This window comes from Pelophylax lessonae (assembly GCF_965119305.1).
Source record: "Pelophylax lessonae genome assembly, chromosome: 6".
Classification (NCBI taxonomy): Eukaryota; Metazoa; Chordata; class Amphibia; order Anura; family Ranidae; genus Pelophylax; species Pelophylax lessonae.
The window spans coordinates 734,528-761,482 of NC_138773.1; the positions used below are offsets into that span (position 1 = coordinate 734,528).

General features: G+C 52.8%; 1 protein-coding gene and 2 pseudogenes across 3 annotated transcripts in view; 1 reads left to right on the forward strand and 2 right to left on the reverse strand.

The window, feature by feature from the left end:
• RNF25 (ring finger protein 25) overlaps window positions 1-26,955 on the reverse strand; it is a 31,515-nt gene that overhangs the window by 1,986 nt on the left and 2,574 nt on the right. The window contains exons 2-8 of the mRNA XM_082262443.1: window positions 23,869-23,940; window positions 23,700-23,793; window positions 5,874-5,941; window positions 3,724-3,793; window positions 3,569-3,640; window positions 3,377-3,475; window positions 2,330-2,419 (exon numbers count right to left, since the gene is read on the reverse strand). Coding sequence (XP_082118569.1) covers window positions 2,330-2,419; window positions 3,377-3,475; window positions 3,569-3,640; window positions 3,724-3,793; window positions 5,874-5,941; window positions 23,700-23,793; window positions 23,869-23,940 — 565 coding nt within the window. The remainder of the gene's footprint in view (window positions 1-2,329; window positions 2,420-3,376; window positions 3,476-3,568; window positions 3,641-3,723; window positions 3,794-5,873; window positions 5,942-23,699; window positions 23,794-23,868; window positions 23,941-26,955) is intronic.
• On the reverse strand, window positions 3,826-4,206 carry LOC309559070 (annotated as a pseudogene). The gene is made up of 2 exons: window positions 4,156-4,206; window positions 3,826-3,877 (listed from the first exon to the last, which is right to left on the reverse strand). The product of its transcript is annotated as an uncharacterized misc_RNA (transcript).
• LOC309557596 lies at window positions 12,095-13,355 on the forward strand (annotated as a pseudogene). Its single transcript has 2 exons — window positions 12,095-12,185; window positions 12,683-13,355. The product of its transcript is annotated as an uncharacterized misc_RNA (transcript).

Below are 26,955 nucleotides of genomic sequence, written 5' to 3' on the forward strand. Positions count from 1 at the left end.
ATAAATAATCCCAGTCCATAATCCAATATGTAATCAAGTATAGTGACGGGGTGTACTTATATTTGACAAAGCGGCTCGTGCAAAGTGTGATGTCACTAAATATAAGAAAAGTGACACAATGTGCATAAAAAGGTGAGCGATAAATCCATTACTGAGAGAAATTCATTGGATAAAAAATAAAAATAATTCAGTATAAAATATTAATGAGGTGATCTGGTGAGTGAGGAAATGAAAGTGACTGACCGGTGTAAAGGTGAGCCACACTCACCAGAAATGGATACCCCTGCAGGGGTAATGGGGGGGGGGGGGGGAGAATACTCACAGTAATACAGTAAACCCCCCTCCATTGCGGGGGTTACGTTCCGGACCCAGCCGCGAAAAGTGAAATTCCGCGAAATAGAAAAACCCTATTGAAATGCATTGTAGGCGGGGTTTATTTTACTGTCACTGTACGTGTAAAAGCATTTTAAGGTCTTTAAACACACTTTTAAAACAATAGAAACTCATTTAAACACATAAAAGATACTGAGAGACAGAGCAAGAGCCATGGAAACACAAAAATATTTCATTTTTAATGATTTATATAGTAAAATAACATTACAAAAAAAAAACGCGAATTACCGGGACCGCAAAAACTGAACCGCGATGTAGCGGGGGATTACTGTACTTCCATTAGGTCAGGGATCTCCGCATGGATAAATCGAGGTATCCTAATTGCCTTCTCCCCCATGGTTGTGGATCAGTACTTCCAATATAGGTAACTCACAGTAGGGAATGGGGATCCAGACCATATGGGGGAAGGGAAGGGCTCATATAGTGAAGTATTGATAAAATCTGATATTTAATGAAAGTAAAGTCATTTACTTACAATGTGGCAGTAAAAAACAAGCATGTAAAAGCAGGAGCTGCAACTTCCTCGTTCGCGGTGAACCTCCAGAATGGAGTGCCTTCCAGCCGCCGGAAATGCGTATCGACCAACAGTGGAAGTGACATAACGACACTCGCATTTTGGCAGAATGACGTCATCCAGAGCAGCCCTCCTCCTGATGTCATTCTGACGAAACGCGTAGAGCATCATTACGTCACTTCCGCTGTTGGTGAGTATTATCCCCCCCATTACCCCTGCAGGGGTACCCATTTCTGGTGAGTGCGGGTCTTACAGAGAGGGGAGCACTATTGATTCCTCACCTCCACAAATCACCTTTGGATTGCTTCAAGATCCACACAATTATGGGACTTCCGAATCAGAATAACTGATTCCCTATATGGACGCTCGGTGACCTTTACACCCGTCAGTCACCTTTACACCCGTCAGTCACCTTTACACCCGTCAGTCACCTTTACACCCGTCAGTCACTTTTATTTCCCAATTCTAGATTTATCACTCACCAGATCACCTCATTAATATTTTATACTGAATTATTTTTATTTTTTATCCAATGAATTTCTCTCAGTAATGGATTTATCGCTCACCTTTTTTATGCACATTGTGTCACTTTTCTTATATTTAGTGACATCACACTTTGCACGAGCCGCTTTGTCATATATAAGTACACCCCGTCACTATAATTGAATTACATATTGGATTATGGACTGGGATTATTTATTGGGATTGTTTTTCCTCACTATTTGTGATGATTTATCTATGGAGTTATTCCGTCCATCGGATCGGATCGGATGAGAGTGGACAGATGGTCCGATTCCCATCCGATTCCCCCATAGAGATGCATGGGGACCTGACAGCTCCGTCTCTGCACACAGCTGCCATCCTCCGGATCAATCCCCCACTGAGAAAAACAAAGTGCGCCTGGCGGAATCCGTGTGTGAAAGGGGCCGTATTGGGATTGTTTTTCCTCACTATTTGTGATGATTTATCCATTGAGTTGTTCACGGAATGTTTGGGATATTTATTTATTGATTAGTCACAGGAAATTACTTTTTAGTGACATATTTATTGAATCCTTTCCAGTGTAATGCTGACCTGTCTACCCGGACACACATTGGACTTCCCTTTATTTTCCGCTGATCCCGCCCCCTTCCTCACAGCGATACGACACCAATATAATACAGAGTATTTCTGCCTTCATTTCTTCTCCTACCGATTCTCTACCCCCTTGGTTGGGGTGATATTCACAAGGTAGGACCCAGCCAAACTATTTACATCCTAAGCGCGGATTTCCCTTCTTACCTACCTGTAGATGTTGTGTAATATGGAGGGGGGGGCACCTACCTGTAGATGTTGTGTAATAAGGTGATACCTAGCCGTGGCTGGTGGGAATCTAATATAGAAAACCTACCTCTGTAAAGTACATATTCTGGGGGTACTTACCTCTGGCTGCTCAGGGGGCGGGGCTTCTTGAAGTTTGGTAAAGTCGCAGGTCAGATTTTCCCGACAAACCGGACACAAAACTTCCGAATCCTAAAAGGAGAAGAATGAAAATCAGAAGGTGGGGGGGGGGGTGCGAATGCTGGGGGGAGGGATTATCTGTGTCACCGCAGAGGCACTTTACTTCAGAACATCCTCCATACAGACTCTGGGGGGGGGGGGGGGTAGACCCCCGTGGGGGGGTGGTGGGACCCTCAGGAGGGGTGGTAGAGGGGAGACCCCGGAGGGTGGGGGGGAGGGGGGGTGGTAGACACCCAGAGGGTGGGGGGAGGGGGTACCCCTGGGGGGAGGGGAAGAGGGGGTGGTAGACCCCCGGAGGGTGGAAGGAGGGGGTAGACCCCTTCTGCACCTCTTCCAGGTCCTCCTTCAGGCAGTGCTTGGCGTAGCGCCCCAGGCAGTGTGAATGGAAGTGATGGAAGCACAGCGTCTTGGTGGGGGGGGGGTGGGGAGGAGAGACCCCTGGGGGGAGGGGAAGAGGGGGTGGTAGACCCCCGGAGGGTGGGGGAAGGGGTAGACCCCCGTCTGTACCTCCTCCAGGTCCTCCTCCAGGCAGTGTTTGGCGTAGCGCCCCAGACAGTGTTTATGGAAGTTATGGAAGCACAGCGTCTCGGTGGGGGGAAAGGGGGGGGTGGTAGACCCCGGAGGGTGGGGGGAGGGGGTAGACCCCCATATGTACCTCTTCCAGGTCCTCCTCTAGGCAGTGATGGCCCAAGCAGTGTGAATGGAAGTGATGGAAGCACAGCGTCTCGGTGGGGGGGGGAGGGGAAGGGGGGGTGGTTGACCCCCAGAGGGTGGAGGGAGGGGGTAGACCCCTTCTGTACCTCTTCCAGGTCCTCCTCCAGGCAGTGCTTGGCGTAGCGCCCCATGCAGTGTGAATGGAAGTGATGGAAGAACAGCGTCTTGGTGGGGGGGGGGGGGGGGAGAGACCCCGGGGGGGAGGGGAGGGGGGGTGGTAGACCCCCGGAGGGTGGGGGCAGACCCCTTCTGTACCTCTTCCAGGTCCTCCTCCAGGCAGTGCTTGGCGTAGCGCCCCAGGCAGTGTGAATGGAAGTGATGGAAGCACGGCGTCTTGGTGAGGGAATCTCCTTCCTGTCAGAGAGATGAAAGTCACATGACTCAAGGAGAACCAATCACAGCGGGGGGGGTCGGGGGGGGGGGGGGAGAATCACACTCAGCACTTACCTGAAAGCCGTACAGGCAGATGACACAGTGACCCCGAGGAATATTACTGGCCGTCAGCATCTCCTTCCCCTTCTACGGGGACACAAGAGAAAGGAGAACATGTAAGTGTGTGCGGGGGGAGGGGCAGCTCTACCCTGATTGGATGGAAGACTAACCTCAATCAATTCATAGAGAAGAGGACTGCCCACAGACTCCGCTGCCGTCCTACGTAACATGTCCGTAATACTGCGAGAGACAGGAGAAGGGGGGCGAGGAGGGAGGAGCGGGGAGGGAGGGGAGAGAGGAGGGGGGGAGGAGGAAGGAAGGAGGGAGGAGGGGGACGAGGAGGGAGGGGGACGAGGAGGGAGGGGGATAACGAGGGAGGAGGAAGGAGGGGGGACGGGAGGGAGGAGGAAGAAGGGGGACGGGAGGGAGGGGAGAGAGGAGGGGGAGGAAGAAGGAGGGGGACGGAGGAGGAAGGAGGGGGACGGAGGAGGAAGGGGGGGGGATGGAGGAGGGGGGAGGGAGGGAGGGGGGAGGGAAGGGGGACAAGGAGGGAGAAGGGGAGGGGGATGACGAGGGAGAAGGGGAGGGGGATGACGAGGGAGAAGGGGAGGGGGATGACGAGGGAGAAGGGGAGGGGGATGACGAGGGAGAAGGGGAGGGGGATGACGAGGGAGAAGGGGAGGGGGATGACGAGGGAGAAGGGGAGGGGGGACGAGGGAGGGTGGGAGGAAGGAGAGAGAATGGGAGGGGGATGAGGAGGAAGAAGGGGAATGGGGACGAGGAGGGAGAAGGGGAGGGGGGACGAGGAGGGAGAAGGGGAGGGGGATGAGGGGGGGAAGAGGGAGGGAGGGAGGAGAGGGAGGGAGGAGAGAGAATGGGAGGGGGACGAGGAGGGAGAAGGGGAGGGGGGACGAGGGAGGGAGAGAAGGGGAGGGAGGGAGAGAGAAGGGGAGGGAGGGAGGGAGGGAGGGAGAGAGAAGTGGAGGGAGGGAGAGAGAAGTGGAGGGAGGGAGAGAGAAGTGGAGGGGGGAGAGAGAAGTGGAGGGGGTGGGAGAGGGGGAGGGAAGAGAGGGGAGGGAGGGAGGAGAGAGAAGGGGAGGGAGGGAGGAGAGAGAGAGAAGGGGAGGGAGGGAGGAGAGAGAGAGAAGGGGAGGGAGGGAGGAGAGAGAGAGAAGGGGAGGGAGGGAGGAGAGAGAGAGAAGGGGAGGGAGGGAGGAGAGAGAGAGAAGGGGAGGGAGGGAGGAGAGAGAGAGAGAGAAGGGGAGGGAGGGAGGAGAGAGAGAGAAGGGGAGGGAGGGAGGAGAGAGAGAGAGAAGGGGAGGGAGGGAGGAGAGAGAGAGAAGGGGAGGGAGGAGGAGGAGAGAGAGAGAAGGGGAGGGAGGAGAGAGAGAGAGAGAGAGAGAAAAGGGGAAGGAGGGAGAGAGAGAAGGGGAGGGAGGGAGGGAGGGAGGGAGAGAGAAGGGGAGGGAGGGAGAGAGAGAGAGAGAAGGGGAGGGAGGGAGGGAGGGAGGGAGGGAGGGAGGGAGGGAGAGAGAGAGAGAAGGGGAGGGAGGGAGAGAGAGAGAAGGGGAGGGAAGGAGAGAGAGAGAAGGGGAGGAAGGGAGAGAGAGAGAAGGGGAGGGAGGGAGGGAGGGGAGGGGAGGGAAGGGAAGGGGAGGGAGAGAGAGAGAGAGAGAGAAGGGGAGGGAGAGAGAGAGAAGGGGAGGGAGGGAGGGAGGGAGAAGGGGAGGGAGGGAGAGAGAAGGGGGAGGGAGGGAGAGAGAAGGGGGGAGGGAGGGAGGAGAGAGAAGGGGGGAGGGAGGGAGGAGAGAGAAGGGGGAGGGAGGGAGGAGAGAGAAGGGGGAGGGAGGGAGGAGAGAGAAGGGGGAGGGAGGGAGGAGAGAGAGAAGGGAGGGAGGAGAGAGAGAAGGGGGGAGGGAGGGAGGAGAGAGAAGGAGAGGGAGAAGGGAGGAGTTACATTTCATACATGGAAGATTAGTGTGTATATTCCACACACATTCCTCCCCTCCCACACCCGACACAGCGCCCCCTACCTGTGAACGTGCTCCTCCCACACCTGGCACAGCACCCCCTACCTGTGATTGTGCTCCTTCCACACCCTGCACAGCGCCCCCTACCTGTGAATGTGCTCCTCCCACACCCGACACAGCGCCCCCTGCCTGTGATTGTGCTCCTCCTACACAGTGCCCCCTACCTGTGATTGTGCTCCTCCCACACCTGGCACAGCGCCCCCTAACTGTGATTGTGCTCCTCCCACACCTGGCACAGCACCCCCTACCTGTGAACGTGCTCCTCCTACACCTGGCACAGCACCCCCTACCTGTTAATCTGTTCATCACACAGACCCCGAGGATTGCTCACAGTTATGTCAGGAGGGTCATCAGGATACTGAAAGAGAAAAGAGAAGGAAATAAGAAGCAGTGTATAGTCTAGGGAAAGGGGGGGTTGTATAGTCGTCTGGGGAGGAGGGGCAGGGGGGGATAAAGTATGAGGTGGGGTGGGGGGGGAAGAGTATAGTCTGGGGGGAGGGGGAAGAGTATAGTCTGGGGGGAGGGAAGGGGCGGGGTGGGGATAAAGTCTGAGGTGGGGAGGGGGGTATAGTCTGGGGGGAGGTAGTGTGAAGGAATGTGAATTAAGCAAAATGTCTATTTTTCTATGTCTGTTTCTCTGTACATATTTTTTTTCTGAATTCCTTACTCAAAATGGCCGTTACTAGATACCCCCTCTACCGAGAACGGAATGTTTGAGAAAGATGGTGCTTTTGGCACGGAGCCTTCAAGAGAAGATAACATTCATAAACTCGAAGGGGACTACCTTATAATGGACATGACTAATCAGAAAGCTGCAAATAATCAGTATTATGCTAATATTATGCTTATGACGTACTAACATATGACACCGCCTACTAACTAATTAACTCGCTGTACATTAGAAATAAACAGGAAGTATAATTTACCTGAACAATGTGTGTCAGTGTGATCTCCTCGTGCATGCGCTACAATTACCTAATCAGATCCAGCAGCAAGAAATCAATTTTGAGCCTGATTGAGGTTCGCGAATCATTACATTTTGGCGCCCAACGTGGGGCTCGAGGTTCGACCGACGAAAAGCCGCATAGGAGGTTTGGCGACTGGATGAGACAGACCAAGAGGGACTTGCGCACCCCTGAGAGTACGGTAGGTACTTTTAATCTTACCACTGTACCACTTGTCTCTGTCTTATCTTACCGCCGCCTTGTTGGCTCCCCGAAGGATGTTTCAGAGGCAGGTTGTGACGGTACTAGCCGTCACTATGGGTGACGGATCACCCTGTCCCTGGATTGTAAACCCCTTTGTGTCATTTTCTTATGAGTTTGGGACATTGCATTTTATTTTCCCTTTATTCATCCTCTGAACAACTGACTCATGGCATTGAGTTCATGTAATGTAATGTTACAACCCATCCCCCCCCTCCTGTTTCTGTGTCTAAGTGTGTGGATTCATGGCAGACAATGGTCTGAGTTGGAGACATCTCTCCGCAGGGGGTGTGTATTAAGACTGCATGTTTCAAATGTTCAGTTCTCATTGGTTGGTCCCTGTTCCCTTCCCCCCCCCCCTTCTGTGGAAAGGCTAAGGGGAGTTTCCCTAACTGTATGTAAAACTGTTGTCTTGGAATGTAATAAACAGTTTAAGCTCTGCATGGTTAACACTCAACACCTGTGTGGATTGTCTCGTGATTGAGGAGTTACGGGCTGGGTATGGCTTCTCCGCAGGCTGTGGGTGCGTTTGGAGGACAGGAGACACAGTTTCGGCGGATGTGCCCACCTGGGGTACAAAGATCCGTCACATTGGTTGGCAGCGGTGGGATGTCTCCTGCAGTCCAGGACATCCAAACCACCACCAGGATTCAAGATCTGGGCAGCTGCCGAGGAGTGATACGGGGACCAGCCAGCATGAGAGCGGAGTTCGGGAGGAGGCTGCAAGGCATGCGGAAGCACCATCGGGGACCAGCGACAGAGCACACCAGGCTCGGCTGGGAGGATGTGATCCGCCGGCAACTCTGGCATGAGGCGCTAAGCCACGAGCGGCACCATCAGGGGAAGATCCTTCCCTCCTCCACAGAGATGTACCGGACGCAGTACTGTGCGCGAGAGGTGTTCCTGAGGGAACGACCGCGAGATGAAGGGAAGACGGAGCTCGGAAGATTGGTCCAGGAGGAAATGAGGCTGGACGCCAGCTACAGAGCCCTCCGGTGGTTCGCGGCTCAACTATGGCCAGGTACAGCAGATGGCAGCCCAACAGAAGGCGTTGGCTATGGCGGCGTGGGGCTGCTCCATCAAAAAATGTACGGAGACCCAGACTTTGGGAGCGATGAGGAGTGGCGGCTGGAACACATTCTGGATTTCCGAGATGAGGTGCTGGACCTCCCCGACGAGGCGTGTGACCTGGAGGAATTGGAGTTCCTGGTTGAGCAGGAATGGGAGCTCGAGATTGCCTACAAGCGGCTGTTTGACGGTGATCAGCAGCCTGGCATGGCTCCCGTTGCCTGGGACTGTCCGAGAGAAATAGCAGACAGTCATGAAGATGAGAAGCAAATGGGGCCAGGGGTGACCCTGCGTTTTCCCGTACTAACTGCAATTGAAGAAGCAGCGATGATACAGAGGGCACTGCGATCGCTAGAATGCCGGAACGCACCGGAGGTCCACCAGGCAGCGAGACAAGCTGATAGCATGAAGGTCTCAGAAGGGGGAGTTGAGACAGGTGCTGGAAGGCTGGGAAATGGTGATCAGCAGCAAGTCCAGAGTATCTCATCTGGTGCCCCAGCAGAAGCATTGGCTACAGGGCAGAGTGCCCCTGGCATCTGCCCAGCATCAGAAAAAGAGTTGGATCCGGAGAGTCTGAGAGAGGATCTGCGTGAGCTGTTTTCCCAACAGCAGATACCCCCACCGGGAGTAGAGGAAGCAATTCTCCCTCCCCAACAATTGGACACTACCCCAGTGTTTATCCCCCCAGCAGAAGCGCTGGCTACGGGGCAGAGTGCCGCTGGCCTCTGCCCACCCTCAGAGGTAGATCCAGGGAGTCCGAGGGGTGACCTCAGTGAGCCGTTTCCCCAGCACTTGGACACTACCCCAGAGGTTATCCCCCCAGCAGAAGCGCTGGCTACGGGGCAGAGTGCCGCTGGCCTCTGCCCACCCTCAGAGGTAGATCCAGGGAGTCAGAGGGGTGACCTCAGTGAGCCGTTTCCCCAGCACTTGGACACTACCCCAGTGTTTATCCCCCCAGCAGAAGCGCTGGCTACGGGGCAGAGTGCCGCTGGCCTCTGCCCACCCTCAGAGGTAGATCCAGGGAGTCCGAGGGGTGACCTCAGTGAGCCGTTTCCCCAGCACTTGGACACTACCCCAGTGTTTATCGCCCCAGCAGAAGCGCTGGCTACAGGGCAGAGTGCCCCTGGCATCTGCCCAGCATCAGAAAAAGAGTTGGATACGGAGAGTCTGAGAGAGGATCTGCGTGAGCTGTTTTCCCAACAGCAGATATCCCCACCGGGAGTAGAGGAAGCAATTCTCCCTCCCCAACAATTGGACACTACCCCAGTGTTTATCCCTCCAGCAGAAGCGCTGGCTACAGGACAGAGTGCTGATGGTCTCTGCCCAGCATCAGAACCAGAGATGAAGGATCCGGGAGACAGTCCCTGCAAGATACCTTCTCAGCAGCTCATAACTACACCAGGAGAAAAGCAAGTAGCTTTTTCTCCCCAAATGCATAGCCCTACCAGCCTACATTCCCTACCAGCGGAAGCGCTGGCATCAGGGCAGAGGATTATTCAGCTCCCCCCAATATCTGCAACCCTGCCCCGGATCAGAGGAGTGCAGACAGTTGTTCCCACTCTGCAGCGGCTGTTTTTATTCATGGGAGACCCTATGTGCGTTGTTGCTCCCCAGCGCCAGAGTCGTTCTTTTAGTTTTCCTGGTTGCCTGGGGTGGAAGTTTGTGACTAACACAGGTCCAGACCATTTGAGGGTCAGGAACCTCGTTAGTCTGTTTTTAAAAGGGGAGAAATGTGACAGAACCCACTGTCACTGTGTGTTTTGGAGGGGACTGTGCGCAAGCCTCCTACCGACAGACTATGGGCCAGAAGATACTGGAGTTTGGCGCTGCAGCCTTTTGACTTTACCATCCACTACTGCCCTGGGAAGCAAAACGGCAACGCCGACGAATTATCCAGGCAAACAGACATTGACTCTTTGGGATTTGTTACCCGACTAATTCAGGCACAGACCAGTTGGAGGTCTAGTACCTGGATTAGTCTACCTGTGGGGGGAAGAGATGTGACGGTACTAGCCGTCACTATGGGTGACGGATCACCCTGTCCCTGGATTGTAAACCCCTTTGTGTCATTTTCTTATGAGTTTGGGACATTGCATTTTATTTTCCCTTTATTCATCCTCTGAACAACTGACTCATGGCATTGAGTTAATGTAATGTAAGGTTACAACCCATCCCCCCCCCCTCCTGTTTCTATGTCTAAGTGTGTGGATTCATGGCAGACAATGGTCTGAGTTGGAGACATCTCTCCGCAGGGGGTATGTGTATTAAGACTGCATGTTTCAAATGTACAAATGTTCAGTTCTCATTGGTTGGTCCCTGTTCCCCTCCCCCCCCCCCCCTTCTGTGGAAAGGCTAAGGGGAGTTTCCCTAACTGTATGTAAAACTGTTGTCTTGGAATGTAATAAAGAGTTTAAGCTCTGCATGGTTAACACTCAACACCTGTGTGGATTGTCTCGTGATTGAGGAGTTACGGGCTGGGTATGGCTTCTCCGCAGGCTGTGGGTGCGTTTGGAGGACAGGAGACACAGTTTCGGCGGATGTGCCCACCTGGGGTACAAAGATCCGTCACACAGGTAATATTTTATTCCTCGCCTGGGGCTGTTTTTATTAACCTGCCGTAAGATTTTTGCTGGCTGTATATTGTTTGTCCAGTGTCTGCCATCCTGGGTGATTAGGACTCAGCAGGCTGAAAGAAGGTTGTGTGTCCTCAAGTGAGCTGTCTGCCCCTGGGATTCAAGTGAGCTGTCTGCCCCTGGGATTCAAGTGAGCTGTCTGCCCCTGGGATTCAAGTGAGCTGTCTGCCCCTGGGATTCAAGTGAGCTGCCTGCCCCTGGGGTTCAAGTGAGCTGCCTGCCCCTGGGGTTCAAGTGAGCTGCCTGCCCCTGGGGTTCAAGTGAGCTGCCTGCCCCTGGGGTTCAAGTGAGCTGCCTGCCCCTGGGGTTCAAGTGAGCTGCCTGCCCCTGGGGTTCAAGTGAGCTGCCTGCCCCTGGGGTTCAAGCAGGGTGTCTGCCCTTGAAAAAGATGGATATTTGCAATGTACGTCCTTCGGGATGGGTTACCCAGGGGGTTGACTGATTGAAGGACCCCCTGAGGGTTTAGTTCAGCTGCAGGAGGTTACCCGACACTGGGGGAGGCAGGAGTAATGTCTCAGTGTCTGTCGTTTTGTTTGAAGTGTCTCAATAGGCTGAAAGAATAGTTGTAAGAGTGCCTGGAATTCAAGTGAGCTGTCTGCCCTTGAAAAGATGGACCTTACAACAATTACTTGGGGGTTGACTGATTGAAGGACCCCCTGAGGGTTTAGCTCAGCTGTTGAGGTCACATGACACGAGAGAGACGACAGGAGTTATGTTTTGTTCTGTGTGTATTGTAAAATGAAACGTACATTATTGCAGAGATAAATCCAGTCAGGTTTGAGGTTGCTACGGGCAACAGAGAGAGAGACAGAGAGAGGAAGGGGTTAAATTTTAAGTTTTTCCAATCCAACCCCCCCTTCTCTTCTGTGTATGCCTGGTAGTCTGAGACTTGCGCTGTTATCGGGTACAAGGTAAACTCCCCCGCTTGGAGCTGGTACATTCCTCTCATGAGAAAAAGGGAGGGGGTCATTTCTGCACTGAGCGGTGTAAGCAGTGTAGAACGAAGTATTCCAGCATTCATATGTATATGTATATACAATTATCTCTATACCATTCAATTGTTTTGACATTTATAAACTTGTGTCTACCTTGTATGACAGAGAGCGTAGCAGTAGATAAAAACACTGTTTTATCATAAAAAACATACATTGGCATAGTCGGCAGGATACTCCGAGGTTATTTTCTATAGAATTATATCTAGTGAGCAATTACATTTTGCCTGTGGTTTCTTAATCTCGGGGGAGTCTGGGTGCAAAGTTTTGAAAATTGGCTACTTGGCAAGGGGGGGTTCAGATGTAAATATCTTTGTTCCTGTAACAGTTATAGAATTAATTTTTGGACATCAAGGATTACAGCAATTAACGTGACCATTGAACCCTATTGGTACAGAGCCAAAAGTTTTAGCTTAGATTAACTTTTTATCTGATTACAGTATTTAAGTGATATTTGGGGGGCATCCTCTATTGCAGGAGGGGAACACATCAGACCGAGTAGCTGCAATCCAGAATATTCTTCAACCAAAAGCAGCTAAACCACTGCATGCCTTTCTTGGACTCATATTTTACTGCAGGGCGTGGATCCTGATGCATCAATCCTCATGCAACCATGGCCAGCCACAGGGGTCCTGGCTCAGGAAGAATGGACACGCCACAGGGGTCCTGGCTCAGGAACATGGAGGACGGACTAGACCCATTGGGTACTATTCTTGCCACTTAGACCCCGTGGCTAGGGGTGGTCCTTCCTGTCTGAGAGCGGTCTTTGCTGCCCAAACACTGCTGGACAAAACTTCAGACCTTGTCTTGGCACACTCCCTGCTTCTTCTGGCACCGCATGACATTGCTGCCATCTTAAATCAGGTGCAACTCCGACACCTGTCAATGGCCAGACATCTAGGGCTGCAAATCTCCCTCTTACTTCCTGACAACGTGACCCTCCAAAAGGTGTCTCACTCTCAACCCGGCCACCCTTCTGCGGTTTTTCGAGGGGGGAGAAGGTGAAGAAGGAGACCCCCTATGATACTCCACATGACTGCCTTGAAATGATGCACTTGGAAGCCTCATATCTACAGTGAGTGAAATTCCTCTGGAAAACCCTGACTACACACTTTTTTGGATGGCTCCAGATATGCAGTTGAAAGAGGCAAGTACCACACAGGTTATGCTGTGACCTCTGAATTTGAAATCCTACAAGCAGGAGCATTATCACCAACTGTATCTGCCCAGGAAGCAGAGCTTCAAGCCCTCATTGCGGCGTGCAAGATAGCAGAAGGCAAAAGAGCCAACATTTACACAAACTAAAGATACGCCCTTGGAGTAGCTCATGACTTTGGTATCATCTGGAGGGCTAGAGGGTTCCTGACAGCAACCGAAACACCGGTGAAACATGGTCTTGCCATCAAAGATTTAACAGATGCACTACTCCTACCGGAACAAGTGGCTGTCTTGAAGGTTAAAGCACATGGCAAACTGAATTCTCAAGAGGCCAGAAGAAACCACATGGCGGATAAATCGGCTAAACAAGCAGCAACAAACCAATGAAAAATGGCCAAAGCGGCTGAAGAGGAGAGTGAATCCCCAGTGCAGATGCCTTTGGCAGTGCATGTGCCATATGACAGACTATACCTAGCCTCTATGCATGGGGCGGCTCACACAGAAGAAAGCTGGAATGGATCAACAAAGGAGCAAAATACGAAGGAGATCTGTATCTGATGAAAGGCAAAACCTGTTTACCAAAATATATGTATCCAGCAGTTGTCCAATGGGCACATGGACCTGCACATCTCTCTAAGAACTTAATGAATTCATTGATCAGCAAATTTTACTGGGCCCCGGGAATAACCACCTTAACCAGAAACGACTGCGTCTAATGTGCAGTATGTGCGAAATGCAATCCGGGAAGGGCAGAAACATTTGGCGAAACCCCTATATCCGTTCCAAAGGATACAAATTGATTACATACAGATGCCAAAAAGCGGCCGATATGAATACGCCCTAGTGGTGGTGGACATGTTCTCAGGCTGGCCAGAGGCCTACGCAGTCACAAACATGACAGCTAAAACCACGGCTAAAAAACTACTTTGTGAGATAGTATGTAGATTTGGGGTCCCAGAGGTGATAGAGAGCAGTCAGGGCCTAGCTTTCACAGCAACCCTAACAAAAGAGATTTGGGCAGCACTGGGAGTTCAGTTGGCTTTACACACCCCATACCACCCTCAAAGTAGTGGGAAGGTAGAAAGAACAGGATGTTAAAGATGGCCCAAGAGACTAACATGAGTTGACCAGACAGTTTGCCTATTGCTCTGTTCAGTGTCAGACACCCCCCCCCCCCCACCCCTGGGGGAAAATGCCCTGTCTCCCTATGAAATTTTGTTTGGTTCAGCCCCAGACTTGGCTGTTACTCCCCACAGCAGTTGCAGTTACAATCTGATGTATTAACTTGTTATGTTACATATTTGTCTAAATCCTTAACTAATATCCATTCTCGAGTATTTTCCTCCATTCCAGATCCAGAAACAGACTCGGGAACCCACAGTCTTCAGCCAGGAGATTGGGTGTTAGTGAAGAAATTCACTTGATCCCCGATACGAAGGACCATTCCAGGTGCTGCTGACTACAGCTACATCAGTCAAGCTAGAAGGGAGAAGCACCTGGATACACGCCTCCCACTGCAAGAAAACCCAATCTCCTGAAGACAAGATCCTGCTGGCAGCACAATGATTGTGCTATATATCCTTTTCTTCTTATAAGTTTGATAAAAGCTCAGCAGGTGATTATCACCAAAACAGGAACTCAACAGGCGGCCATCACTAAGACAAGTGCCGTATTATGGCCTAGGCCAACAAGGCCCAGGCCTAGGGCAGCACTTTGCAGGGGGGCAGCAAAAAAGCCACCCCCCCTCCACCTGAGACTCTATTGGAGCCGCCTCTCTCACTCCCCCCCTCCTCTCTCTCTCACTCACCCCCTCTATCACACCCCCTCTTCTCTCTCTCACTCACCCCCTCTCTCTCACCCCCACCCCCTCTCTCTCACCCCCACCCCCTCTCTCTCACCCCCCTCTTTCTCTCACCCCCCTCTCTCTTTCTCATCCCCCTCTCAGCCTCTCTCATTCCTCCCCTCTCACTCACCCCCTCTTTCTCTCTCACCCCCCCTCTCTCTTTCTCATCCAACTCTCTCTCAACCCCTCCTATCTCACCCCCTCTCTCTCTCACTCACCCCCTCTATCACACCCCCCTCTCTATCTCACCCCCTCCTCTCTCACTCACCTCCTCTCTCTCGCTCTCACTCACCCTCCCTCTCTCTCTCACCCACCCTCTCTCTCACCCCCCTCTCTCTCTCTCTCACCCACCCCCTCTCTCACCCACCCCCCTTTCTCTCTCTCACCCCCCTCTCTCACCCCCCCTATCTCTCTCACGCAATCTCTCTCTCTCCCCCCTCTCTTTCTCTCACCCCTCTCTCTCATTCAATCTCTCTCTCTCACCCCCTCTCTTTCACGCAATCTCTTTCTCTCTTACCCCCCCCTCTCTCTCTCTCACCCCCCCTCTCTCTCTCTCGCCCAATTTTAGTCTTGCCTAGGGCAGCACAAAACCAAAATACACCACTGACTAAGACAAATGGTGTCACTACATTTTGGTACAATTCATCCAGCACACAAGTGGTTATGTTTATTTTTGATCTTTGTAGTATAATAGCCCTGATAAATACACTGACCCCGCCCCCAACCACAGGAGGAAGCGAGCAGCTGATAAATACACTGACCCCGCCTCCAACCACAGGAGGAAGCGAGCAGCTGATAAATACACTGACCCAGCCCCCAACAACAGGAGGAAGCAAGCAGCTGATAAATACACTGACCCAGCACCCAACCACAGGAGGAAGCGAGCAGCTGATAAATATACTGACCCAGCCCCCAACCACAGGAGGAAGCGAGCAGCTGATAAATATACTGACCCAGCCCCCAACCACAGGAGGAAGCGAGCAGCTGATAAATATACTGACCCAGCCCCCAACCACAAGAGGAAGCGAGCAGCTGATAAATACACTGACCCAGCACCCAACCACAGGAGGAAGCGAGCAGCTGATAAATACACTGACCCAGCCACCCAACCACAGGAGGAAGCGAGCAGCTGATAAATATACTGACCCAGCCCCCAACCACAGGAGGAAGCGAGCAACTGATAAATACACTGACCCAGCCCCCAACCACAAGAGGAAGCGAGCAGCTGATAAATACACTGACCCAGCCCCCAACCACAGGAGGAAGCGAGCAGCTGATAAATACACTGACCCAGCACCCAACCACAGGAGGAAGCGAGCAGCTGATAAATATACTGACCCAGCCCCCAACCACAGGAGGAAGCGAGCAGCTGATAAATATACTGACCCAGCCCCCAACCACAGGAGGAAGCGAGCAGCTGATAAATATACTGACCCAGCCCCCAACCACAAGAGGAAGCGAGCAGCTGATAAATACACTGACCCAGCCCCCAACCACAGGAGGAAGCGAGCAGCTGATAAATATACTGACCCAGCCCCCAACCACAAGAGGAAGCGAGCAGCTGATAAATACACTGACCCAGCACCCAACCACAGGAGGAAGCGAGCAACTGATAAATACACTGACCCAGCACCCAACCACAGGAGGAAGCGAGCAACTGATAAATACACTGACCCAGCACCCAACCACAGGAGGAAGCGAGCAGCTAATACACTGACCCAGCACCCAACCACAGGAGGAAGCGAGCAGCTAATACACTGACCCAGCCCCCAACCACAGGAGGAAGCGAGCAGCTGATAAATACACTGACCCAGCCCCCAACCACAGGAGGAAGCGAGCAGCTGATAAATATACTGACCCAGCCCCCAACCACAGGAGGAAGCGAGCAACTGATAAATACACTGACCCAGCACCCAACCACAGGAGGAAGCGAGCAACTGATAAATACACTGACCCAGCACCCAACCACAGGAGGAAGCGAGCAGCTGATAAATACACTGACCCAGCCCCCAACCACAGGAGGAAGCGAGCAGCTGATAAATACACTGACCCAGCCGCCAACCACAGGAGGAAGCAAGCAGCTGATAAATACACTGACCCAGCCCCCAACCACAGGAGGAAGCGAGCAGCTGATAAATACACTGACCCAGCACCCAACCACAGGAGGAAGCGAGCAGCTGATAAATACACTGACCCCGCCTCCAACCACAGGAGGAAGCAAGCAGCTGATAAATACACTGACCCAGCCCCCAACCACAGGAGGAAGCGAGCAGCTGATAAATACACTGACCCAGCCCCCAACCACAGGAGGAAGAGAGCAGCTGATAAATACACTGACCCAGCCCCCAACCACAGGAGGAAGAGAGCAGCTGATAAATACACTGACCCAGCACCCAACCACAGGAGGAAGTTGAGTTGAAGAACAACTCGGGTATTACAGACCCTTGGGATGAATATTTTAGCTGGATGAGTGGGTGGCAGAAGGCGCTCGCCCAGATAGGAGTAACAGTACTGATAATCCGAGTTCTTTTAGCCCCGATTGTATGCTGTATTCTACCATTCGTAAATCTGTAGACAATAGCACACCTACATTTCTCCACCAATAAGAAGAAGACCGCCTTATGATGGAAGAGGACAAACCCTTCACCCCTCTACAGTCACTCCCTGTTCATCATTTCACAGTTCTATAGGGTTATAGGGATAGATAGCACCTGACTGCCCTCTCCAGGCTGTATCGAGGGGGGTAGGGAACGAGTTACTGCTCTTCTCTATGTACAGCCCGGAGGAGTATGGGCCAGGTGAGTAGGCACTGCAGTATGAGGGACAGAAGAAATATCCCCATTTTAGGGGGACTGTGAAGGAATGTGAAATAAGCAAAATGTCTATTTTTCTATGTCTGTTTCTCTGTACATATCTTTTCTGTCTTCTTTACTCAGAATGGCCGTTACTAGATACCCCCCCCCCCCCCTACACCGAGATGGAATTTTGTGAGGAAGATGGAGCTTTCAAGAGAAGATAAAATTCATAAACTGGAAGGGGACTTCTTTATAATGGACATGACCAATCAGAAAGCTGCAAATAATCAGTATTATGATAATATTATGCTTATGACGTACTAACATATGACACCGCCTACTAACATATGACACCACCTACTAACATCTGACACCGCCTACTGACATATGACACCGCCTACTGACATATGACACCGCCTACTGACATATGACACCGCCTACTGACATATGACACCGCCTACTGACATATGACACCGCCTACTGACTATTTAACTCGCTGTACATTAAAAATAAACAGGAAGTAGAATTTACCTGAACAATGTGTGTCAGTGTGATCTCCTCGTGTGTCAGTGTGATCTCCTCCTGTGTCAGTGTGATCTCCTCGTGTGTCAGTGTGATCTCCTCCTGTGTCAGTGTGATCTCCTCGTGTGTCAGTGTGATCTCCTCGTGTGTCAGTGTGATCTCCTCGTGTGTCAGTGTGATCTCCTCCTGTGTCAGTGTGATCTCCTCCTGTGTCAGTGTGATCTCCTCCTGTGTCAGTGTGATCTCCTCCTGTGTCAGTGTGATCCCCTCCTGTGTCAGTGTGATCTCCTCCTGTGTCAGTGTGATCTCCTCGTGTGTCAGTGTGATCTCCTCGTGTGTCAGTGTGATCTCCTCGTGTGTCAGTGTGATCCCCTCGTGTGTCAGTGTGATCTCCTCCTGTGTCAGTGTGATCTCCTCCTGTGTCAGTGTGATCCCCTCGTGTGTCAGTGTGATCTCCTCCTGTGTCAGTGTGATCTCCTCCTGTGTCAGTGTGATCTCCTCCTGTGTCAGTGTGATCTCCTCCTGTGTCAGTGTGATCTCCTCCTGTGTCAGTGTGATCTCCTCCTGTGTCAGTGTGATCTCCTCCTGTGTCAGTGTGATCTCCTCCTGTGTCAGTGTGATCCCCTCCTGTGTCAGTGTGATCTCCTCCTGTGTCAGTGTGATCTCCTCCTGTGTCAGTGTGATCCCCTCCTGTGTCAGTGTGATCTCCTCCTGTGTCAGTGTGATCTCCTCCTGTGTCAGTGTGATCTCCTCCTGTGTCAGTGTGATCTCCTCCTGTGTCAGTGTGATCCCCTCCTGTGTCAGTGTGATCCCCTCGTGTGTCAGTGTGATCTCCTCGTGTGTCAGTGTGATCCCCTCGTGTGTCAGTGTGATCCCCTCGTGTGTCAGTGTGATCCCCTCGTGTGTCAGTGTGATCTCCTCGTGTGTCAGTGTGATCCCCTCGTGTGTCAGTGTGATCTCCTCCTGTGTCAGTGTGATCTCCTCCTGTGTCAGTGTGATCTCCTCGTGTGTCAGTGTGATCTCCTCGTGTGTCAGTGTGATCTCCTCCTGTGTCAGTGTGATCTCCTCCTGTGTCAGTGTGATCTCCTCCTGTGTCAGTGTGATCTCCTCCTGTGTCAGTGTGATCCCCTCCTGTGTCAGTGTGATCCCCTCCTGTGTCAGTGTGATCCCCTCCTGTGTCAGTGTGATCTCCTCCTGTGTCAGTGTGATCTCCTCCTGTGTCAGTGTGATCTCCTCCTGTGTCAGTGTGATCTCCTCCTGTGTCAGTGTGATCTCCTCCTGTGTCAGTGTGATCTCCTCCTGTGTCAGTGTGATCTCCTCCTGTGTCAGTGTGATCTCCTCCTGTGTCAGTGTGATCTCCTCCTGTGTCAGTGTGATCTCCTCCTGTGTCAGTGTGATCTCCTCCTGTGTCAGTGTGATCTCCTCCTGTGTCAGTGTGATCTCCTCCTGTGTCAGTGTGATCTCCTCGTGTGTCAGTGTGATCTCCTCCTGTGTCAGTGTGATCTCCTCCTGTGTCAGTGTGATCTCCTCCTGTGTCAGTGTGATCTCCTCCTGTGTCAGTGTGATCCCCTCCTGTGTCAGTGTGATCTCCTCGTGTGTCAGTGTGATCTCCTCGTGTGTCAGTGTGATCTCCTCGTGTGTCAGTGTGATCCCCTCGTGTGTCAGTGTGATCTCCTCCTGTGTCAGTGTGATCTCCTCCTGTGTCAGTGTGATCCCCTCGTGTGTCAGTGTGATCTCCTCCTGTGTCAGTGTGATCTCCTCCTGTGTCAGTGTGATCTCCTCGTGTGTCAGTGTGATCTCCTCCTGTGTCAGTGTGATCTCCTCGTGTGTCAGTGTGATCTCCTCGTGTGTCAGTGTGATCTCCTCCTGTGTCAGTGTGATCTCCTCCTGTGTCAGTGTGATCTCCTCCTGTGTCAGTGTGATCTCCTCCTGTGTCAGTGTGATCTCCTCCTGTGTCAGTGTGATCCCCTCCTGTGTCAGTGTGATCTCCTCGTGTGTCAGTGTGATCTCCTCGTGTGTCAGTGTGATCTCCTCCTGTGTCAGTGTGATCTCCTCCTGTGTCAGTGTGATCTCCTCCTGTGTCAGTGTGATCTCCTCCTGTGTCAGTGTGATCTCCTCCTGTGTCAGTGTGATCCCCTCCTGTGTCAGTGTGATCTCCTCCTGTGTCAGTGTGATCCCCTCCTGTGTCAGTGTGATCTCCTCCTGTGTCAGTGTGATCTCCTCCTGTGTCAGTGTGATCTCCTCCTGTGTCAGTGTGATCTCCTCCTGTGTCAGTGTGATCTCCTCCTGTGTCAGTGTGATCTCCTCCTGTGTCAGTGTGATCTCCTCCTGTGTCAGTGTGATCTCCTCCTGTGTCAGTGTGATCTCCTCCTGTGTCAGTGTGATCTCCTCCTGTGTCAGTGTGATCTCCTCCTGTGTCAGTGTGATCTCCTCCTGTGTCAGTGTGATCTCCTCCTGTGTCAGTGTGATCTCCTCCTGTGTCAGTGTGATCTCCTCCTGTGTCAGTGTGATCTCCTCCTGTGTCAGTGTGATCTCCTCCTGTGTCAGTGTGATCTCCTCCTGTGTCAGTGTGATCCCCTCCTGTGTCAGTGTGATCCCCTCGTGTGTCAGTGTGATCTCCTCGTGTGTCAGTGTGATCTCCTCGTGTGTCAGTGTGATCCCCTCGTGTGTCAGTGTGATCTCCTCCTGTGTCAGTGTGATCTCCTCCTGTGTCAGTGTGATCTCCTCGTGTGTCAGTGTGATCTCCTCCTGTGTCAGTGTGATCTCCTCCTGTGTCAGTGTGATCTCCTCCTGTGTCAGTGTGATCTCCTCCTGTGTCAGTGTGATCTCCTCCTGTGTCAGTGTGATCCCCTCCTGTGTCAGTGTGATCCCCTCCTGTGTCAGTGTGATCCCCTCCTGTGTCAGTGTGATCTCCTCCTGTGTCAGTGTGATCTCCTCCTGTGTCAGTGTGATCTCCTCCTGTGTCAGTGTGATCTCCTCCTGTGTCAGTGTGATCTCCTCCTGTGTCAGTGTGATCTCCTCCTGTGTCAGTGTGATCTCCTCCTGTGTCAGTGTGATCTCCTCCTGTGTCAGTGTGATCTCCTCCTGTGTCAGTGTGATCTCCTCCTGTGTCAGTGTGATCTCCTCCTGTGTCAGTGTGATCTCCTCCTGTGTCAGTGTGATCTCCTCCTGTGTCAGTGTGATCTCCTCCTGTGTCAGTGTGATCTCCTCCTGTGTCAGTGTGATCTCCTCCTGTGTCAGTGTGATCTCCTCCTGTGTCAGTGTGATCTCCTCCTGTGTCAGTGTGATCCCCTCCTGTGTCAGTGTGATCTCCTCGTGTGTCAGTGTGATCTCCTCGTGTGTCAGTGTGATCTCCTCGTGTGTCAGTGTGATCCCCTCGTGTGTCAGTGTGATCTCCTCCTGTGTCAGTGTGATCTCCTCCTGTGTCAGTGTGATCCCCTCGTGTGTCAGTGTGATCTCCTCCTGTGTCAGTGTGATCTCCTCCTGTGTCAGTGTGATCTCCTCCTGTGTCAGTGTGATCTCCTCCTGTGTCAGTGTGATCTCCTCCTGTGTCAGTGTGATCTCCTCCTGTGTCAGTGTGATCTCCTCCTGTGTCAGTGTGATCTCCTCCTGTGTCAGTGTGATCCCCTCCTGTGTCAGTGTGATCTCCTCCTGTGTCAGTGTGATCTCCTCCTGTGTCAGTGTGATCCCCTCCTGTGTCAGTGTGATCTCCTCCTGTGTCAGTGTGATCTCCTCCTGTGTCAGTGTGATCTCCTCCTGTGTCAGTGTGATCTCCTCCTGTGTCAGTGTGATCCCCTCCTGTGTCAGTGTGATCCCCTCGTGTGTCAGTGTGATCTCCTCGTGTGTCAGTGTGATCCCCTCGTGTGTCAGTGTGATCCCCTCGTGTGTCAGTGTGATCCCCTCGTGTGTCAGTGTGATCCCCTCGTGTGTCAGTGTGATCTCCTCCTGTGTCAGTGTGATCTCCTCCTGTGTCAGTGTGATCTCCTCGTGTGTCAGTGTGATCTCCTCCTGTGTCAGTGTGATCTCCTCCTGTGTCAGTGTGATCTCCTCCTGTGTCAGTGTGATCCCCTCCTGTGTCAGTGTGATCTCCTCGTGTGTCAGTGTGATCTCCTCGTGTGTCAGTGTGATCTCCTCGTGTGTCAGTGTGATCCCCTCGTGTGTCAGTGTGATCCCCTCGTGTGTCAGTGTGATTCCCTCGTGTGTCAGTGTGATCTCCTCCTGTGTCAGTGTGATCTCCTCCTGTGTCAGTGTGATCCCCTCGTGTGTCAGTGTGATCTCCTCCTGTGTCAGTGTGATCTCCTCCTGTGTCAGTGTGATCTCCTCCTGTGTCAGTGTGATCTCCTCCTGTGTCAGTGTGATCTCCTCCTGTGTCAGTGTGATCTCCTCCTGTGTCAGTGTGATCTCCTCCTGTGTCAGTGTGATCTCCTCCTGTGTCAGTGTGATCTCCTCCTGTGTCAGTGTGATCTCCTCCTGTGTCAGTGTGATCTCCTCCTGTGTCAGTGTGATCTCCTCCTGTGTCAGTGTGATCTCCTCCTGTGTCAGTGTGATCTCCTCCTGTGTCAGTGTGATCTCCTCCTGTGTCAGTGTGATCTCCTCCTGTGTCAGTGTGATCTCCTCCTGTGTCAGTGTGATCTCCTCCTGTGTCAGTGTGATCTCCTCCTGTGTCAGTGTGATCTCCTCCTGTGTCAGTGTGATCTCCTCCTGTGTCAGTGTGATCTCCTCCTGTGTCAGTGTGATCTCCTCCTGTGTCAGTGTGATCTCCTCCTGTGTCAGTGTGATCTCCTCCTGTGTCAGTGTGATCTCCTCCTGTGTCAGTGTGATCTCCTCCTGTGTCAGTGTGATCTCCTCCTGTGTCAGTGTGATCTCCTCCTGTGTCAGTGTGATCCCCTCCTGTGTCAGTGTGATCCCCTCGTGTGTCAGTGTGATCTCCTCGTGTGTCAGTGTGATCTCCTCGTGTGTCAGTGTGATCCCCTCGTGTGTCAGTGTGATCTCCTCCTGTGTCAGTGTGATCTCCTCCTGTGTCAGTGTGATCTCCTCGAGGTGGGGCAAAAAAGTCTGAGGGGGGGAGGAGAGTATAGTCTGGGGGGGTAATGTAGCCTGGGGGGAGGAAAGGGGCAGGGGGATAAAGGGATAAAGTCTGAGGTGGGGGGGGGGGGGAGTATAGTCTGGGGGAGGAGAGTATAGTCGGGAGGGGGTAGTATAGTCTGGGGGGAGGGAAGGGGGTGGAGGGATAAAGTCTGAGTTGTGGGGATAGTATAGTCTGGTGGGGGGGGGGGGGGAAGAGGCGGGGTGGGGATAAAGTCTGAGGTGGCGATGGTGTATAGTCTGGGGGGAGGTAGTATAGTCTGGGGGGAAAAAGTCTGAGGGGGGGTGGGGAGTATAGTCTGGGGGGGAAGGAAGAGGCGGAGGGTGAAAAGTCTGAGGTGGGGGGATAGTATAGTCTGGTGGGGGGGAGAGTATAGTCAGAGTATAGTCTGAGGGGGGAAGGGGCGGGGTGGAGATAAAGTCTGAGGTGGGGGGTGGGGGTAGAGTATAGTGTGGCGGGGGTAGTATAGCCTGGGGGAAGGAAGGGGCTGGGGGATAAAGTCTGAGGTGGGGGGGCTGGAGTATAGTCTGGGGGAGGAGAGTACAGCCTGGGGGGGGGGGGAAGGAAGGGGGGGATAAAGTATAGTCTGGGGGAGGAGAGTATAGTCTGGGGGGGTGGGTAGTATAGCCTGGGGGGAGGGAAGGGGCGGGGGGATAAAGTCTGAGGTGGGGGGACACTATAGTCTGGTGGGCGGGGGGAGGGGGGTGTCTAAGACATAACAATGGAGACATCAAATGATTTATAATAAATCTTGGGGGCCCCCCCAAGCCAGGTAATGAAGGGGCCCCCGGCATGCAGAAGTCCCATGACTGACCTGAGGTGGGAGGGACAGATGCAGGGTGAGGCGGACATATTGAATTTCAGCATCATCTCCAGTCGCAGGATGTAATGTGATCCTCAGCTCCACCCTGTAACACCAATCACAAATAAGAGGCGGTCCTTCCCCAACAGGGGGCGTGGCTTAGAATGGTCGCATTTCTTACCTGTCCTCCCGGGAGACCTCCAATTCCTCCAGATAGATGGACTGCAAGACCTGCAACTCCTGACACAGCGACCTGCGAGGAGGAGAGATGATCAGTCACTTAGAGTGCAAGCTCCTCTGCTACAGTGCAGATTATACAGAGCGCCGCATACAGAACACGGTATACAGAGCGCCGCATACAGAACACGGCATACAGAGCGCCGCATACAGAACACGGCATACAGAGCGCGGCATACAGAACACGGTATACAGAACACGGCATACAGAACATGGTATACAGAGCACGGTATACAGAGTGCCGCATACAGAACACAGTATACAGAACACGGCATACAGAACACGGTATACAGAGCGCCGCATACAGAACACGGTATACAGAGCACGGTATACAGAGCGCCGCATACAGAACACGGTATACAGAGCGCCGCATACAGAACACGGTATACAGAGCACCTCATACAGAACACGGTATACAGAGCGCCGCATACAGAACACGGTATACAGAGCGCCGCATACAGAACACGGTATACAGAGCGCCGCATACAGAACACGGTATACAGAGCACCTCATACAGAACACGGTATACAGAGCACCTCATACAGAACACGGTATACAGAGCACCTCATACAGAACACGGTATACAGAGCACCGCATACAGAACACGGTATACAGAGCACCTCATACAGAACACGGCATACAGAGCACCTCATACAGAACACGGTATACAGAGCACCTCATACAGAACACGGTATACAGAGCACCTCATACAGAACACGGTATACAGAGCACCTCATACAGAACACGGTATACAGAGCACCGCATACAGAACACGGTATACAGAGCACGGTATACAGAGCGCCGCATACAGAACACGGTATACAGAGCGCCGCATACAGAACACGGTATACAGAGCACCGCATACAGAACACGGTATACAGAGCGCCGCATACAGAACACGGTATACAGAGCGCCGCATACAGAACACGGTATACAGAGCGCCGCATACAGAACACGGTATACAGAGCACCGCATACAGAACACGGTATACAGAGCCGCATACAGAACACGGTATACAGAGCACGGTATACAGAACACGGTATACAGAGCGCCGCATACAGAACACGGTATACAGAGCACCTCATACAGAACACGGTATACAGAGCACCTCATACAGAACACGGTATACAGAGCGCCGCATACAGAGCGCCGCATACAGAACACGGTATACAGAGCACCTCATACAGAACACGGTATACAGAGCGCCGCATACAGAACACGGTATACAGAGCACGGTATACAGAACACGGTATACAGAACACGGTATACAGAACACGGTATACAGAACACGGTATACAGAGCTCCGCATACAGAACACGGTATACAGAGCACCTCATACAGAACACGGTATACAGAGCTCCGCATACAGAACACGGTATACAGAGCCGCATACAGAACACGGTATACAGAGCGCCGCATACAGAACACGGTATACAGAGCACCTCATACAGAACACGGTATACAGAGCGCCGCATACAGAACACGGTATACAGAGCTCCGCATACAGAACACGGTATACAGAGCGCCGCATACAGAACACGGTATACAGAGCACCTCATACAGAACACGGTATACAGAGCGCCGCATACAGAACACGGTATACAGAGCTCCGCATACAGAACACGGTATACAGAGCTCCGCATACAGAACACGGTATACAGAGCTCCGCATACAGAACACGGTATACAGAACACGGTATACAGAACACGGTATACAGAACACAGACATTAACTCAAGTTAATTAAATAATTGTCATCTGTTAGTCATAATCAGATCAATCTTTTCCCTGTAAGAGAGTTTCCATTCCTTCCAGCTGCCAACCTTGGCATCGGCATCTTGTAGCCGGCTTTCCCAATTTGCAAGGCTGTAATCACCGGGACCAAATTTGATGCCTAAAACTTTAAGAAGCGTCCGGGGCTCTGGGAAGGTGTCCAGGAACCTCTAAGCTATCGCCTTCCTCTCCCATCCAGAAAACTTCACTCTTATCCTGATTGATCTTTGAGCTGGATGCCTCAGCATACTGCTCCATCACCGAGACCACCTCCTTCACCTCCTCTATCCCACCTCCACCACCCCACCTCCTCTGTCCCACGTCCACCACCTCTGTCCTACCTCCTCCGCCTCTTCTGTCCCACCTCCTCCGCCCCACTTCCTCTGTCCCACCTCCTCCAGCCACCTCCTCTGTCCAACCTCCTCCGCCTCTTCTGTCCCACCTCCTCCGCCCCACTTCCTCTGTCCCACCTCTCCCAGCCACCTCCTCTGTCCAACCTCCTCCGCCTCTTCTGTCCCACCTCCTCCGCCCCACTTCCTCTGTCCCACCTCCTCCAGCCACCTCCTCTGTCCAACCTCCTCCATCTCCTCTGTCCCACCTCCACCACCCCACCTCCTCTGTCCAACCTCCTCCGCCTCCTCTACCTCCACCACCCCACCTCCTCTGTCCAACCTCCTCCGCCTCCTCTACCTCCACCACCCCAACTCCTCTGTCCTACCTCCTCCGCCTCCTCTGTCCTACCTCCTCCGCCTCCTCTGTCCCACCTCCACCACCTCTTCTGTCCCACCTCCTCCGCCACACCTCCTCTGTCCCACCTCCTCTGTCCAACCTCCTCCGCCTCCTCTACCTCCACCACCCCAACTCCTCTGTCCCACCTCCACCACCTCTGTCCTACCTCCTCCGCCTCTTCTGTCCCACCTCCTCCGCCCCACTTCCTCTGTCCCACCTCCTCCAGCCACCTCCTCTGTCCAACCTCCTCCGCCTCCTCTATCCCACCTCCACCACCCCACCTCCTCTGTCCCACGTCCACCACCTCTGTCCTACCTCCTCCGCCTCTTCTGTCCCACCTCCTCCGCCCCACTTCCTCTGTCCCACCTCCTCCAGCCACCTCCTCTGTCCAACCTCCTCCACCTCTTCTGTCCCACCTCCACCACCTCTGTCCTACCTCCTCCGCCTCTTCTGTCCCACCTCCTCCGCCCCACTTCCTCTGTCCCACCTCCTCCATCCACCTCCTCTGTCCAACCTCCTCCGGCTCCTCTA